Here is a 16,997-nt window from a genome sequence, read left to right as displayed (position 1 = left end):
GGATGAAGCTAGTGATCATCAATGTACAAAGATAACAATTTTTTTGTTACAATTCAAAGATATTAGCCAATTCATCATGACCAGGAAACTGGATCCTCTGATTACATAGCAATAGTTGTAAATGGCTTTTTTTTTAGCATTAAAGCTCAAACTGGAGGGAGAGGAGACAAGCAAGAGTAGTGAATGATGACATTGAAAGGAGTGCAAGCAGTAGACACTCTGTTGCTTCAGAAGAAAACCAAAGACAAATAGAAACTAAATAGTTCATAGTGTGGAGATGCATTGAGGGCCAGCCAGCAATCTATAACTCAGTAATTCTAGAAGTCTTCAAAATGTCCTGTCGAAGCATACCAGCTAGTCAGTTCAGTGGATTAGGAATTAAATGTAGTGCAAAGTATACTTTAATAAAATTTTATAATCTAATTTAATTGATAAAACACCCTAGAATATTCCCTATAGAGAGAATGTAAATATTGGAAAGAGGATAAACTTTAGAGTTGGAGTATTAATTTTGGTACTTGATAGTTGTGTTGAATACTGGCTTTAATACTAATTATATGAAGAAGATGTTTAACTTTCTTGTCTTAATTTCTCATCTTTAAAATGTATTTAAGGCATTATTAACTTAAGCAGAATACTATATGCAGAGACCTAGTACCACTTAACACATAATAGATAGTTAATAAACAATAGTTTAATGATATTCTGAGTAACAATAACATAGAAATCAATGGCCAAATAAAGTCGTGCTGAAGGATCACAACAGAGCTGGCTGCCTTCCTCCAAAATAGAAATTCTGACTTTTTGGGTCATGGATGCCTTTGAGACTCCGATCATAGAGCAACATTGATCCTCTTGCAGATGGAAGACTGGAGAGGTCACATCCGTACAATTTTGCCTTTTTATAAAAGTCATTTTTTTCTTTGATATAGAACATAATATTTACTCCAAAAGAACAAAAGCACATTTTTTTTAAAATGCTGTACTCATCTTAAGGTGATACAATAGACGTATTTGTATGAGCCAAAAGGAGTAAGCGGGGGGGGGGAAAAACAAAAAAAGGTTAATCAATAAACTATAGTAAGGATTATCTCGGTTAGAAAATGGAACAGTTGAAAGTTCGTGCTAGGTGTGAGGCATCTAAAGCTGCAGAGGCTTGGCATAGAGTGCCGCAGGGCTCCATCAGAGTCCCCTAGGCAAGGTTTTCAGAGAGAACAGCTGATGTTCCTGGCCAAGGGTGTGTTTCTGATTCAGTATACAAGAGCTGATTGTCTTGAAAAGTTAACAGATGTTGAATGTTTATAGTGGATTTTGTTTTGTTTTACTTACTTATAGTAAATTTCACTTATTTGTTAGACACCGTATCTAAAACAGTCTTATTCTCAAGGCACTCATTGTCTAAATGACATCAAATTATAAGCAATTTGGTAGAGCTAAATTTTTTACCCTATTTTAAAATAAATACTAGATTCTTTAGTTTTCTTTATTTGTGGTTGTGATGTTCTAATAGAATATTTAGCTCTTCTATAGTGAGCAAAACTTTTTCATGGTTCTAAAAATCTTTTTTCATGTAGTAAAATATAACAAAATTTGCCATCTTAATGATTTTTAGGTCTACAATTCAAGTAGCATTAGTAACACTCATTTAAAAAATCAGTATGTATATATATATATGTGTGTGGTTTTTAAATGTTATTACTAGAGTATTTTTACAGTAGCTCTACTTAACTTATATTAGCCTCTTATTATAACTTAATACATTTGTAAAGTCAACATTCTAATTTATGACTCAGCCTCAACTAGAAAAATGGTTAGAACTTGTAAGAGGAAAATGAACAATTGTATAAGTTAACTAGTTCTAGTTTGCCTTTGCTTTCCCATATTTATCATAAATTCCCAATTTAAAAAATGGCTTAGTATTCCTTTTAGCATTATTGTTATTGCTAATTTGTTTTTGCCTTTTGGTCTACTTAGTAGCATTTTTTGAGTTGATATTGTTTGGGTTCTTTGCAATAAACTTAATTTTTAATATAGTCAACTTGAATTTTTTATCATTGTTTGCTATAACTCTTAAATAGAACTTTTTCGTATCTGAGTATGAACTTAAAATTGATTTTACAATCGATTTTAAGTTCATATTCAGGTATTTTGTTTTAAGGCATGATTATAATTTGAAAAAAAATAAACTGTTTTCGTTTTTGACACTCCAATTGCACTCTTAAGTTCTTTTTTTCTGTGGCTGTTTTTATAGCTAAAGCAATTGTCTATTTAGAAGCCATTATTTTATATGTAAGACAACTGACATATAACTCTGTAAAAGGACTTACCGTAGTCATACAACTGTGGGCACAGACCTACTAGTACTATGACTTTCAAATGGGTGCTGTTTTTTTCTGTACCTTCCTGCATTATCTGCCTTTTAATCTCTCAAACCTATCCACTTCTCTCTCTTTCTCTCTCCCACTACCACTACCCTGAGTCAGCCCCCTCTCCACTTCCACACGTGGACTGCTACACTTGGTCTTTCTGCCTTCATTCGTATTGCACTGCAGTTCGTTCTCTCTACTGCAACTAAAATGAGCTTTCTAAAATGTAACTCTGATCTTATCACCGTTCAGTGCTCTCTCCCTAATATAATCTCTCTATTATGATTTCCCAGGCCTAGCATGACACCTGAATAACTCTCAACTTTTATATATCACCTCATTATATTTTTCACTTCAGCCATTACTAACCTACTTGTAGTTCTCAGAATAGGCTCTGCTCTTTTAATCATTAGTATAGCAAGACAAGGAAGGACTCAAATTGCAAACTTGTTTTTTCAAAGATGACAAGCTGGCCAAGACCCATTATTGACTACTATACATTCAAGGCTTGCCTTTTTAAAAGAAGAGTCATTTAGAACAATGAAGGAATAAAATTAACAGAAGAAGCATATACAGAAGGATTTTTTTTCTTTAAGAGAAAAGATAGAGTATTTGGCAATAAATACACTATTGAGATCATTGAATTTTCTAACTGGAAAGCACTAAAGAGATCATCTAGTGAAGCACTTAATTTCAGTCAAATAATCTCCATAAAGACCTTATTTTTGGCTTAAGGTGGCATTAGTGTTATAGCTCACCAGACATAGGCCAGCATTCTAACCATATAATACTGACTCCTAAAGAGAGTTTTCTCTAAAATACTGTATTTCTTGAAATACAAGTATGAGTCATATAAATAAGCCCAAACTTTAATATATCTAGGACACATAGATTGTCACTGCTGTCCTGTCATGGTGCCTATCACTGGGCATAGGAAGTATTAGAAGCAGGTGTGGGGACTTTTAAGCTTTTAGAGAATTAATGGTCAACTGCAGGTTGGGAGGAATATTGAAAAGTTAAAGTGGATTTGGGAATCGTCTGCAGGAGGATGTTCCCAAGCACAGATCCCTTGCTTTATGGGACTGTTGTCTCAGTCTCTTCTTTCATTATATTGACTGAAATTTTCCCAATTAAAGATTTTGAGAATGTTCTTGCATCATTACCAGTGTTTCAGTGTAACCACTTAGCAGACACTTTTCATACTCAAGTTTTAGTAAGTTTGAGGAAAGATAAGTAACTTTAGGGCAGGAGTGTCAGACTCATTTTCACTGGGGGCCACATGAGCCTCACAGTTGCCTTCAAAGGGCCGAAAATAATTTTAGGACTGTCTAAATGTAACTCCTCCTTAACCGTTAAGCGAGAGCTCGGTTCTGCCACCAGGTAGAAGCAAGGTGCCGGGCCGGATAAAACAAGGTGGAGGGCCAAATTTGGCTCGTGGGCCTTGTGTTTGCCACCTGTGGTTTAGGTGGTCGATTAGATAGCACTTAAGCCTATACCTGTGAGGCTTTGGAAAACGGAGGCCTACAAAAGACTTTTTTACACTTCTGCTGTAGGATGAAGCTTATACCAAGATTGATTTCAAGCAAGAAATTGTTGTTCTAGGCAACTCCAAACACTGTAAACTGGGTGCAATAACACTGAAGTGGTTTGACACAGTCCTTGGTCTGGCATTGAACCTTAAGTCTAGTGCAGATGGAAAACAATATAAACAGTTACTAATCAATACTATGACAGAGACTAACAGGGATGGAGAGTGGCCATCGTCATGTATAATGCTCAACAAAAGCCTCCATAAAGAAGTGACATTTAAGCAAAAACTGATCATATTCACGTATTTTCACAGTATTATGAACAAACTGGATAGACTAAGAAACTGTCACCATAATAAAATTTGTCATGAGTTTCTGACCTGTTTCTGAGGAATCTTAAAACTCATCTTACTTGTAAGTTATGGATGCCTATACCAGAACACTCATTTTTCAAACTACTCCCTAGCATATTGTTGCATATGTAAAACAATTAAGTCTGTTGACATCAACATAAAATAAGTTTTATTCAAATTGATTTAATTTTTACATTCTCAAAGGAATCTGACATATAGTTTACATTGTTTTTCCTAGGAACTCAATAAAGACCTTCATTGTCACCATTTGTACCTCCAGAACAAAGATTTGAAAGCACAAATTAAACATATGATGGATCTAGCTGGTCTTCAAGAACAGCAACACAGGCAAACTGAGGCGTAAGTACATGTATTTACCTATTCTACAAATTTTAACACTAACTCTTAGGAACCTGAAGCACAGAAGTTCACTTTTCCAAGTTCTATCTGGTGTGGGATACATTATTTTTAAGCGTCTGTTAGCATCAGAAAGAAAACATGACGAGTTTGAGAACATTGAGGAAATAAAAGCTGTGATTCTTCTCCAACTAACTTTTTATAATGCTGTATAGTTTAAAAAGCATTTTTCGAATTGATTACTTTATGTAACACAACACCATGTCATGCAAAATTCCAAAGGTACCTGTATTATGAGAAGGAATTTGTCTCTACCTGTCTCTGAGCTATCATTTCCTCTCTTAGAAGCACTCACTATTAATACCAACTAAATATTTAAGTAGGCAGTTTTTGAGCATTTATATCCAGGATGATACTGTGCTATCATTAAAATGAATTACTAAAAGTGTATACACTTTGTATCAAGTATTCAATTTTTATGTCATGTTCTCTATACTAGCTCAGTAGTAACATCATGTGAACCTATAGTAACATAATAGCAAAAACATATTAACACCCTGTATTTTGTTACCTCAGATATGTTGATCAACTCCTTAAGTGTCACTGTCATGCTCTGGAAAAATGAGAAATTTATTTCTCTTAGACTTTCTGCTGGTCTAAAATTCTACTGTCTTTGTGTTCTAGCAGTCTTCTCAAATAACTGGTAATTAATTTTTTATACTTTCTAATTAAAGGAAGTCACAGTAAGTTAATTATTTTTTAAAAGATAAAAAAAGGGCCCTGGCTGGTGTAGCTCAGTTGATTGAGCACAGGCCTGCGAATCAGAGGATCGCGGTTCGATTCCCAGTCAGGGCACATGCCTGGGTTGCAGGCCAGTTCCCAGTTCCTGGCAGGGGACACATGAGAGGCAACCATATATTGATATTTCTCTTCCTCTCTCCTTCCCTTTCCCTCTAAAGATAAATAAATAAAATCTTTTTTTAAAAAAACTGAGTTGTTAAAAAAAAAAAGGAAAGGAGAAACTTGATGGATTCTGTGAATGCAAGCTCAACCAAGTCTCCCATACTGTCTATATCTACCCCTTAAGCAGACATTGAATAGTTACTAACGAGCACTTAAACCACTTGCAAGAGCTAAAATTACTAAGGAAACAGTAGTTTATGTTAATTATACCATATTTGCTATTTAAGACAAAGATTAATAAATTCAAGATCAATTTTTATCTCAAAATGGAAAAAAAGATATCTAACTTTTTTATATGCTAATGAAGATTCTGTCTGAGAGTTCTTTTTTTTTAAGATTTTATTTTTATTTATATTTAGAGAGAGAGGAAGGGAAGGAGAGAAACATCAATATCTGGTGCCCCTCGTATGCCCCCAAGTGGGGACTTGGCCTGCAACCCAGACATGTGCCCTGACTGGGAATCAAACCAGCGACACTTTGGTTCGCAGCCTGCGCTCAATCCACTGAGCTATGCCTGCCAGGGCTCTAACTCTTATTTAAAAATGTGGTGAACCAAAGCATTACAAACAGAGGTAGCACATTATAACTGAAAAAGTGTGAGTTTTGGAATTGGTCTTATACTAATTTAAATTAGCAATATAACCTGGCATAAATTAACTGCACTAAGCCTTGGTTTTCTTCTAGTTAAAACAGATTATAGTACTTACAAGGAATTTTAAAGGATTAAATGGAATAAAAGTAATGGCAGTGATGAATTATCTTAGCAGGACATTGTAGAGTAGAGGCAAAAGCTGATTTAATTTATAAAGTACTAACAGAAAAAAAATTTCAACCAAGAGTACTTTACCCAGCAAAGTTATCATCCAGACTAAAAGGAGAGATGACTCTTCAGAGGGGGAAGATCCAAAGAAGAATTTAAAATGACTTTAAAATAAAGACTGTATTAAGAGTCAGAGAATGGCATTACACAATAATAAGGGGTTAATCTATCCAGTGGTTATACCATTTGTAAATATTATGCCCCCAGCATAGGAGCACCTAAATACATAAAGCAAATATTAGCATACCTAAAGGGAAAAATAGACAGCAATACTATTATAGTAGGAGATTTTAATACCCCACTGATATCAGTGGATAGATTATCCAGACAGAAAATCAGTTTTGCTCTCATAGAAACATCAGCCTTAACTGACACATTAGAGCAGATAGACTTAACAGACATATACAGAACGTTTCATCTAGAAGCAACATAATACACATTTTTCTCAAGTGAAAATGGAAAACTTCCCAGGATATATCATATGTTGTCCCATAAAACAAGCTTTAACAAGATTAAGAAGATTGAAATCAGATCAGATACCCTTCTGACCACAGTGATATGAAAGTACAAATCAAGTACAAGAAGAAAATGAAAATTTTCAAATATGTAGATCAAGGAAGAAATCAGAAGTGAAATAACAATAGCCAAGTGCTGAAAGCAACCTAAGTGCCCATCAGTAAATGACTGGATCAAAAAATTGGTTCATTTACAGAATGGAATACTACACAGCAGAAAAAAGAAGACGTTCCTACCCTTTGAGGCAGCATGGAGGGAACTGGAGACTATTATGCTAAGTGAAATAAGCCAGGTGGTAAAAGACAAATACCATAATCTCACCTATAAGTGGAACCTAATAAGCAAAACAAACAAATAAGAAAAATAGAACCAGAGACTTGAAAATAAAGAACAGACTGACAGTGACCATAATGGGGAAGAGCAGGGGAATAACGGAGGAAAATAGGGGAAGGGGCAAGTGAAGGAACCAGTGGGTACAGACAGTGGGGTGGGAATTGACTGGGAGCAAGGGTTGAGGGGCAGGGGAGAGTGATGGGGATAAATATGGGACAACTGCAATTTAACAACAATTTTAAAAAGTGAAATAAAAATAATGCATTTAGACAAATGAAAATGAAAAATACAACATACCAAAATTTATGGGATGCAGCATAAGTAGTTCTGTGGGAATTTCATAGCAATAAATGTCTACTTCAAGAAGAAAAATCAAATAAACAACCTAACTTTGAATCTCAAGGAACTAGAAAAATAACACACAAAGCCCAATGTTAGAAAGAAGGGAATAACAAAGATCAGAGCAGAAATAGACCAAAAAAAAAAATGTAGAATGTGTCAATGAAACCAAGAGTTGTACTTTAAAAAGAAAAACAAAATTGACAGACCTGTAGCTAGACTTGCCAAGAAAAGAGAAGTCTTAATTGTATAAAATCAGAAAGGAAAGAGTACACATTACAACTCACCACAGAAATACAAAGTGTCCTAAGAGTCTACTACAAACAATTATACAACAACAAATTGGACAACCTAGAAGAACTATCTAGAAACACAGAACCTACCAAGAATGAGTCATTAAGAAATAGACAACCTGAGCAGACCAATTGCTAGTAAGGGGACTGAATCACTAATTGAAACCTCCCTACAGAGAAAAGTCCGTGACCAGCCAGCCTCACTGGTGATTTCTATCAGGCATTCAAAGAACACCAGTTCTTCTCAAACTTTTCCAAAAAATTGAAGAGTGTAGTCTATGAGGCCAGCATTACTCTGATAGCAAACCCAGAGAAATACAACATGGGTTTTGTTGAAAACAAAATTATAGACCAATATCCCCAATGAACATTGATGTAAAAATTCCAACCAAACATACCGTGATCATTTCACAATATGTACATGAATCAGAAAAATAATGAATGAATGTATAAATACATTCATACAAACATGCATACCTGCATACGTACATAACATGTTGTCATTCCCTGTGACCACCTCCAGATTTACTGCTTACTAGAGTGACTCGCAGGACCCATCGTATAGTTGTACTCTTAGTTATAGTTTATTAAAGCAAAAGTGTGCAAAACAAAATCAGCAAAAGGAAAAGGAGAATGGGGCAACCTCCAAAGAAAACCAAATGTAAGCTTTCAGATGTCCTATTTCAGTGGGCCCACACGGGATGTGCTCAAGTCCTTCAGCAAAAGTTGTGACAACACATATGAAATGTTGTCTACTTTTGGAATCTCATTAGATAAATACTTAGTGCACAGGGTTTTTATTGGTAGCTGGTCATGTATGCAGGCCTCACATGTACCCAAAACAGACTTTCCAAAAGGAAAGCAACTCTTACAGATAACCCACATTGTTTACATAAACAGTTGAAGCACAGTGAGACACTCTTTATCAATTCCGAAAATACTGAGACTGCTGTCAAAATCCAGGGTTCGAGGTACCAGCCGAAGGCCGACATTGCTAGCACCTCTAAGGAGAGCAGTCAACTCTTCTCTCACAGCACCTAGTTAGTGTAGGTATTCAGTAAACCATTGTTTTTATTGGCTTTCTAATTAGGGACTAAAGTACTCCCCATCCTCACCAAAATGAAGGTGTCACAGATTATTTATTTACACTACTATCTAAATATTTAAGACTCCTAAGTAAGTAGTAAAGCGTTTATTTCCTTGTGTTAAAATTAATGCCTGTTCTTTTCCCAGTGAGCTATTTATACTTCAAATGGTCTGTTCTCTTAGATGTGACAGGTCATCTGGATCACCAGGACTGAATCATTTCAAGATTACTCATGTTGTTTGATGACATCTTTTTTGATTTAAAAGTTAGGAACCATTGATCAAGTGTATAAATTTATAGCTCTTTAGCTGTGGCATTTCTTCAGTGAACAGTTAACATGGAGGTCTAACATGTAACAAGATATATTCAATACTGCTCTGATTAACAACTATTGGGGAGATTTGGACTCAGAGCCAAGAATCGAGTGTCCCGTTGACTTCCCTATACCCTCCATTCTTGTCCACAACCTTTCTCCTTGAACCCCCTTGGAGTAGCTTTGAAGGCCATTGTTTAGCTCATGAAGAGGTAACTGAAAGGGAAAATGAGTTGTACTTTTTTTGGGGGGGGTTAATGTTATATGCCTAAAATGAGTCTCATCATTTGATATAGTGTATAATTTTTTTTATTTTACTTTTGTAGTATTTAGTAACAACAACAGCAATATATCTGGTTTAAACATCATGTTGTGCTTCACGAAAAGCGTTTATATGTATTTAACTCAGTCAGCTCCCTAAACAATCTCCTGCTGTAAGTAGTGGCTGTCTAGTCGATTGCCATGTAATGAGGAGAAACCTCCGTTGTGCCTTGTCCATGGTCATATGGAAGCGAGTGAAGACTAGCGGAGAGTACGGCCTGGTGCTCGTGATTCCCACCCAAGGTGCCTTCCAGTTTATACTAATGTATTAAGAATGTGTTGATGTAGTTGATTGAAGTACTCTAAAAGGAATGTATATACAGGGCATTATTTGAATGATCTGCTATTATTTTGGATGTTACATAGAACTTTAATAATGTATTTCAAATATAGTATTGACCTCTCCTTTTTGGTCGACTTTTCTATATAGGGTATTGAATGCTTTACTTCCAACCCTGAGAAAACAGTACTGTGCATTAAAGGAAGCTGGCCTGTCAAATGCTGCTTTCGAGTCTGACTTCAAAGAAATTGAGCATTTGGTAGAGAGGAAGAAAGTGGTGGTTTGGGCTGACCAAACTACTGGACGTAGCAGGCAGAACACGGTGCCCGGGGTTTCTCTGCTTATGGCCTTCCCACAGCTCGCACCAGTTCAGACTGCTGCTTGTAAGTACAGCTTTTATTTTATTAAGTAAATAATAACTTTTCTAGACTGTGGCAGCCTCCTTTATGTATCAGTATAGGTTAACAGTTAACTTCTTTAATAGGATTGGCTATTTTGTGAGAATGAATGGGGAAATTAGCTTCAGAATTGTTTCAATTAACCAGTATCTTTCACAGGTCTAAGAACAAGTATAGTTGATGTTCTAAATATCTCTAACAATAAAACCTTTAAGCTATTTTACCCATTTTTTATTAACTAAGTTTACTTCTTTCTTTAAAATTAAACATCTATTAAGGACTGAAGATTATAATTAAGAATATCACAATTTTTAACACATAATAAGCTATTAAGATCTGACAGTGAAGAATTTGACTGTTTTGCTATTGACAGATCACTGTATATCTCACCTCATAAGTGTGCATGGAGCATCTACTCTTGGTTTAAAAACATTCAGATGACATAGAAGTGCATATAGAAGTAGAATGCCCTCTTTGACTTGCCCCAGAACCTCCATCTTGTGTCCTGTCTCAGATAAATGCTGTTCATAGTTTGGTTATGTTTGCAGAGAGAGAGAGAGAATGAATTTGTGTTAGATAATTAACTTTTTAGCTTTTTGTTAGGTTTCATGTGAATGCTCACACATAAATTTGGGTACATGCATGAAGAATCTGCTTGGTATTCTTTACAGTTGTGACCATCCAGAGAATAGAGGTACCGTAATTTACTCAGTCGATGTTCCTTTGGTGAATGGTGCATTGGAGCGCATGCTCGTATATTCAGCTTTGTGAGTGTACCTGGTTCCTAAAAGCCGATTTGCTGAGTCAGAGGACAACCACTTTTTTAAAAAAGAAGTAATCTGTCAAAGTCTCAGAATATTCCTGTACCAAATGTGTGCATATTTTATCTTTACCTCAACCCAGAATAATAACAGCAGCAATAGACTACTGTCTGTGTTCTTTTTTTAAATTTGCAGCACTCCGATGACTAGTGGGGTTGTCTCATCTTGTCTGGTGTATCTTATACTTATTGCAGTTGGTGGCATTTTGTTTGTTTGTTTATTTGTTTGGAGTGCTTTAGTGTTTTGCTTGTAGTTTCAACTGCCCTCACGCTCCACTTTCTCTCCTCCAAACTTCTTTCTTTCTGGAAGTCTGAATCTTCCCAAGGCCCTACGTTACTTATGATTCCAGCGCTGATGCTAGGGAGGTCACCACTTTGTTTAGAGAGTTTTAGCCCGTAATACAGCACCAGAGTAAATCTGTTAAGTAGTTGGTCTTTTGATTATTGTTCATAATCACCTCATAGTCTATTCCCCAGTCTTTTTCTTCTCAGTTCACAGATTGGGCAAAAGCAGTTCCCATATAAATAGCAACTGGGGTTCTGATTTTTCTCTTTTGTGTTACCCATTGATCTGATCCATCTGCTTTTCAACTTACAAAATTTACCCTGTTTCTCCTGTTGGTATCTGTTACTTTTTCCTGTCACTGGTATTATGGTAATAATACTCATATTAGAGGGGATGAGGTACATCTCTGTAGATTCGTGTATTTGATTTTATTTATTTTAATATTATCCTTTTCTGTCAGAACCGCCCCTCAAGTATTTGCTTTGTTGGTTTTTCCTCTTGGATGTTTTTTCTGTTTTATTGTAGATTTTGTTTTCTATTTCATTTTTTTTTTGTATCTGCTCTTACTTTCACTACTTCCTTTCTTTATCTTTCATTCTCTACTTTTACTAGTTTTATGTTACTGTTTATGCTCCAGCTTATTTTGGGGTTATAGATTTATAGCTATAAATAATTGATTTGCATTTGGAGAAATTACTTTATATGGTTTTAATCCTTTGAAGTTTGTAGATACTTACTTTATGCCCACCATATAGTTAGCTTATATAATAAATGTTCCAAGTATGCTCTTAAGAAATATACGTTTTATAGGTTTTAGTTACAATGTTCTATATGTCAGTTCAAATTGGTTGTGTTCTTCAAATCTTATTCTTACTGACTTATGTTTTAGTTTATGTTCTATCATATACTGAGACCTATTAAAAATTCCCTCTGTTACTGTGGATTTTTCTATTTTGTATGTTTTTTATTGCTGCCCTAACAAATTAACATAAACATATCAACTTTATCTCAAAGAGTTCTGTAGGGTAGAAGCCCAGCATTTTCAATTGGTTGATCTGCTTAGAGGTTCACAAGACCAAAAGCAAAGTGGAAGCCCACTGAATTTCTTATTTGGAGGTTTTAGGGAAGAATGTGCTTCTAAGTTCATTCTGGTAGTTAGCAGAATTCAGTTCTACATGGCTGTTTGGCTGAGATCCGTGTTTTCTTGTTGGCTGTTGGCCAGGGGGTCATTGTAAGTGTCTAGAGGTCACTCATCTGTCCTGGCACGTGACCCTCCTCATCACTTCATCTCCTAGCCAACAAAGGCAAGTCAAACCATTTTCATGTTCTGAGTCTCTCTGACCTTCCCTTCTGTCTTGTGTTTACGGCCAACAGTTTGAGAAAGTGCTCTGCTTTAAGTGCTCGTAATGATTGGATTGAGGCCACTGGGTAGTCGAGGACAGCAGTTTTCAACCGTTTTCGTCTCATGGCACACATAAACTAATTATTATGATTCTGCAGTGCACCAAAAAATATATTTGTTGCCAGTCTGACCAAAAAATAGGTTTAATTTTGATTGATTCACACTGGATGGCTATTGTTGTTCTGGCTGTTGTCAGTTTTTTATTTGACAGTTTAAGGGAAAAGAGGTCATTGCCCCTGACGAAATAGTCAGGTATCGCATGTTTTAAAAATTCTTGCGGCACACCAGTTGAAAATCGCTGATGTAGGATAACCTCTGTATTTTGGAATTCTGTAAAAGGTGATAATCAGGTTTCTAAGGTTAAGAATCCCTTTCACTGCACCTAGAATAGTGCTATACACAGAGTGGGTGCTTGAGTTTGGGTTAAAACAGTAAACTGGTACATTCTCTGCTTATCTCCAAGGCTTAAGTGTAAAATTATCTTTTTAAACACTTGAAAAATTAAAGGATTTCTTTTATACTAAAAAAAAATAAGGTAAAATCCTATAAGATAAATTACATTTGCAAAACCATTTTTGCCACACAGCGTAATATACTCACAGGTTTCAGGGGCTGTGCCTTGAGCATCTTTTAGGGGGAGAAGGTGTTCTGCCTACCACACAGTACCCTGCTTAGTTCTGCCAATTTTTGCTTTCTTTTATGGATATTATATTGTTATATCTGTACATTTCAGAATTAGAATTACTACATCTTTTTATCATAAAATTACCCTTCTGGTATTTTTTTTACTTTTAACTTTAATATTAATTAATATAGCAGCTATGCCACTTTTCTTTAATATCCCATTTTTTCACCTCTGTGAGCTTGGAAGCTCTACACTCTATATTCTTTTAGTAATTACCCTTTGGTTAACATATATCCTTGCTTTATCAAAGTCTGTTTATCAAAGTAACTTTGTTACTTCTACCCTCCTCTTAGACGGTGCTTGGAAGCTTAAAATTCTTTAACACCTTTAACCCTTTGACCTATATACCGTTGTTAAAGTGTACCTTATTCTTCTTTACTAATTAAACCCATAGAGTATTATTTTTATTGTCTATACAGTTTTCATTCATACTTACTTTTTTCATTCTGTATATTTTTAGCATATGTGTGTCTTCATCCAAGACAATTTTTGTTTCATCTAAAGAATCTTTTGCATTTCTTTCACAGTGGTTGTAACTGGTAATGAATTTTTTTAGTTTTTGTGCATCTGAAGATATTATTTATTTTACATTTCTTTCTTGAAGATTATTTTGCTGGATATATTTCAGTTTAGTGTTCTTTTAGCACTTAAACATTATTATCTTGTGGCTTTTGTTGCTGCTGTTGAAGTGGTTTGCATTCTAGGTGTTACTTTCTTCAATGAAATCTGACCTCTGGCTTCCCAAAATATTTTCTGTTTTGGGGGGATTTTAGTGATTTTGCTGTGTAGTGCCTATGTAATTTTATTTCTACTTCTTCTACTTGGGTTCATAGAACTTTCTGAATTTGTGGGTGGGTAATCTTTCATTAGTTTTCTAAAGTTCTTAACCATTATATCTTCAGTTATTACCATATTTTGCCAAATGTAATTGTACTTTCTTGCCCAAATTTTTGAGGGAAAATAAAGATGTGCATTATACCTGGGTAGTACTGGAAATACCTTGTATCTATTCTTGTTTTTTGTGAGTATTTGGTACATAAGATTTCTTGTACCACAATATGTTTAAAAATAAATACTAAAATTCCTTGATAATACAAAAAAGTATCTAAATATAAATAAATAAATAAATAAATACATGAATTGAAAAATTAAAATGAAAGATATTTTTTCCTGAAAGTTTGGGCCAAAAACGAGGGTGTGCATTATACATGGGAGTACTTTATACATGGCAAAATATGGTGTTTCTGCCACTTTTGCTTTCTCCTCTATTTCTGGGACTCCAGTTTTATTGCATAGTAACTTATCATTGTCTTATTTGTATGCCTTTTACTTTCTCCTGCTTTTCATTGTTTTTTCTATCACTGGAAATTTTTTTCAGATATTTTATCGTTTAATGTCTGCTAATTTATCTGACATGTATTTGCAGAATTGTTTATAGAAATACTGTGAATCTTCTGAGGATTACAGGCTCCTGAAGCGTTAGCAATCCCAAATCGCTTCAGTTCAGCGTTAGAGACTGAGATAATTTGAAACTGACCTGCTGCTTCTGAGAGGGCCTGCCCACCTCTGATTTATCCTCTGGAGTTCAGGATCAACTCAAAGCAGGAAGGTTTAAGAACAACTCCTCTTGGTGGGTGCTACCTCCCTGTTGCAGCGCCCAGGCTCACAGAGCTCTCAACTACGCTCCTAAGCATTTGTGCCACCTCCTCCAGCATCAGCAAACAACCTCCCCGGGAAGTAGCCTCCGGCTACCTCCAAACACTTGCCTGTAATTCTTCACAATGCTGTTCACTTTCCTGTGCCTTCAAGCATATGTTTTTAAATATTTTTTCCAGATATTTTAGTTGCCTTTAGTAGAGAGGTTTGTCTGAATTACCTAGGTCCCTATTAAGTCCCTAATATTCTATTTTTACATTAAGATAACAGTGAAGTTGGATACGTATAGTTTTTCTTTTATGAAGCATTAAAACTGACCTAGTTGAGATCTTTGGAAAGAAACCTTAAGATTTTTTTCCAGATTCTTTCATACCTTTGGGCCTTGATACTTTTTGTGTAATGTATTCAAGATGTTAGAGAGGAAATAGGGTTTTAACACCAAGATTGAGAAATACCACCTGTTATATGATAGTCATTATTCATTATTTAAAAATCCATATTTCACTTACAATGTAATTGCACAGACTATACCTGTCAACAGTAAAACAAAACATTTATTTGGCTCTTAACTCCTTTCATAGTATTTTCAAAAGCAAAGACAGTTAAAATGTTACATTATATAAATTTGTATTTTCTTTTAAAAACATTTCAGAAGGTGGGTTTTGTTTTGTTTCTTATTAGTTTGTTGTTTTAATATTTTATTCACCTGACTTCATAGATTAACTATTTGCTTAGTGCATATTGTATATTCTGTGAACTATGTTGCAGACATTATGAGTAGAGTCAAAGGTGAATAACAGGGAGGGGGTAGAAAATGAGGCCACTTATAAATATTTGTTTTTCAGCCCTGACTGGTGTGGCTCAGTGGATTGAGCACAGGCTGTGAACCAAAGGGTCACCACCGGTTCAGTTCTCAGTCCCAGCACATGCCTGGGTTGCAGGCCAGGTCCCCAGTGGGGGCCATGTGAGAGGCAGCCACACATTGATGTTTCTCTCCCTCTCTTTCTCCCTCCCTTGCCCTTTCTCTAAAAATAAATAAATAAAACCAGGGAAGCCTTCACTGATAAAATTTGAGGGATTCCACAGAGGTAGTAGCCCTGTGCGTATCTGGGAGAAGAGTCATTTTCAGACAGAAATAATAAGCACTGCAAAATCTCTGACACAGGTGTTTGCTTTGCATATTCATGGAATGGCAAGAAAGACGTGTAACTACCTGGTATAAAGGAAAAGAGGAATAGATGGTGATGAGATCATAGGGAGCAGGGGAAGCAAGGAAGACCACTTAGAGCTTTGAGGGGCGTTATAAGAACTTAGGCTTCTACTCTGAACAAAACAGGGACCTTAACATGATCTGAGGAGATCGTGTTTTAAAAACATCCCTCTGGCTACCATGTTGAGAATAGATTGTAGTGTGGCGAGGTAGGGGCAGTTAGGAGACCACTGCAGTAACCCCAGTGAAAGATGGTGATGGCTCAGACCAGACTGGCAGCAGTGGGAGTGGTGACAGGTGGTCAGATTCTAATACATTTTGAAGGGAGAGCCAGCAGAAGTTTTCATGACAAATTGGATTTGGGATGTGAAAGAAAGAAAGGTCAGCGATGACTCTAAGATTTTTTAGCTTGGCAACTGAAAGAATCCAGTCATCTTTAAAGAGATAGGGAAGAATTCCAGCAGAACAAGTTTATAAGGAGGTGGTAGATAATCAGGAGTTCACTTGGAAGAGTTTTAATTTTGTCTGAGATACAGCCTGGAAGCAGTTGAGGCATCATGGGAGCAGTTGAACGTAAAAACTTGGAGTTCAGGAGAGCCGTCTAAATCGAAATACAACTTGGAGACTAGTTAGCATTTCGGTGATATTTAAAGCCACGGGACTGGATGAG

At 35.7% G+C, this 16,997-nt stretch overlaps 1 protein-coding gene across 1 annotated transcript in view; it reads left to right on the top strand.

Annotated features, from left to right (window-relative positions):
* The window catches only part of KIF18A (kinesin family member 18A), a 74,330-nt gene that overhangs the window by 33,973 nt on the left and 23,360 nt on the right, over positions 1-16,997 (top strand). Inside the window, exons 12-13 of the mRNA XM_037040422.1 lie at positions 4,487-4,608; positions 10,021-10,253. Of these exons, the coding sequence (XP_036896317.1) occupies positions 4,487-4,608; positions 10,021-10,253 (355 nt within the window). The remainder of the gene's footprint in view (positions 1-4,486; positions 4,609-10,020; positions 10,254-16,997) is intronic.

The sequence above is a fragment of the Sturnira hondurensis genome, unplaced genomic scaffold, assembly GCF_014824575.4.
Source record: "Sturnira hondurensis isolate 20B ecotype Veracruz unplaced genomic scaffold, ASM1482457v3 Scaffold0002638, whole genome shotgun sequence".
Taxonomy (NCBI): domain Eukaryota; kingdom Metazoa; phylum Chordata; class Mammalia; order Chiroptera; family Phyllostomidae; genus Sturnira; species Sturnira hondurensis.
This window is presented reverse-complemented; position numbering and strand designations above follow the sequence as displayed.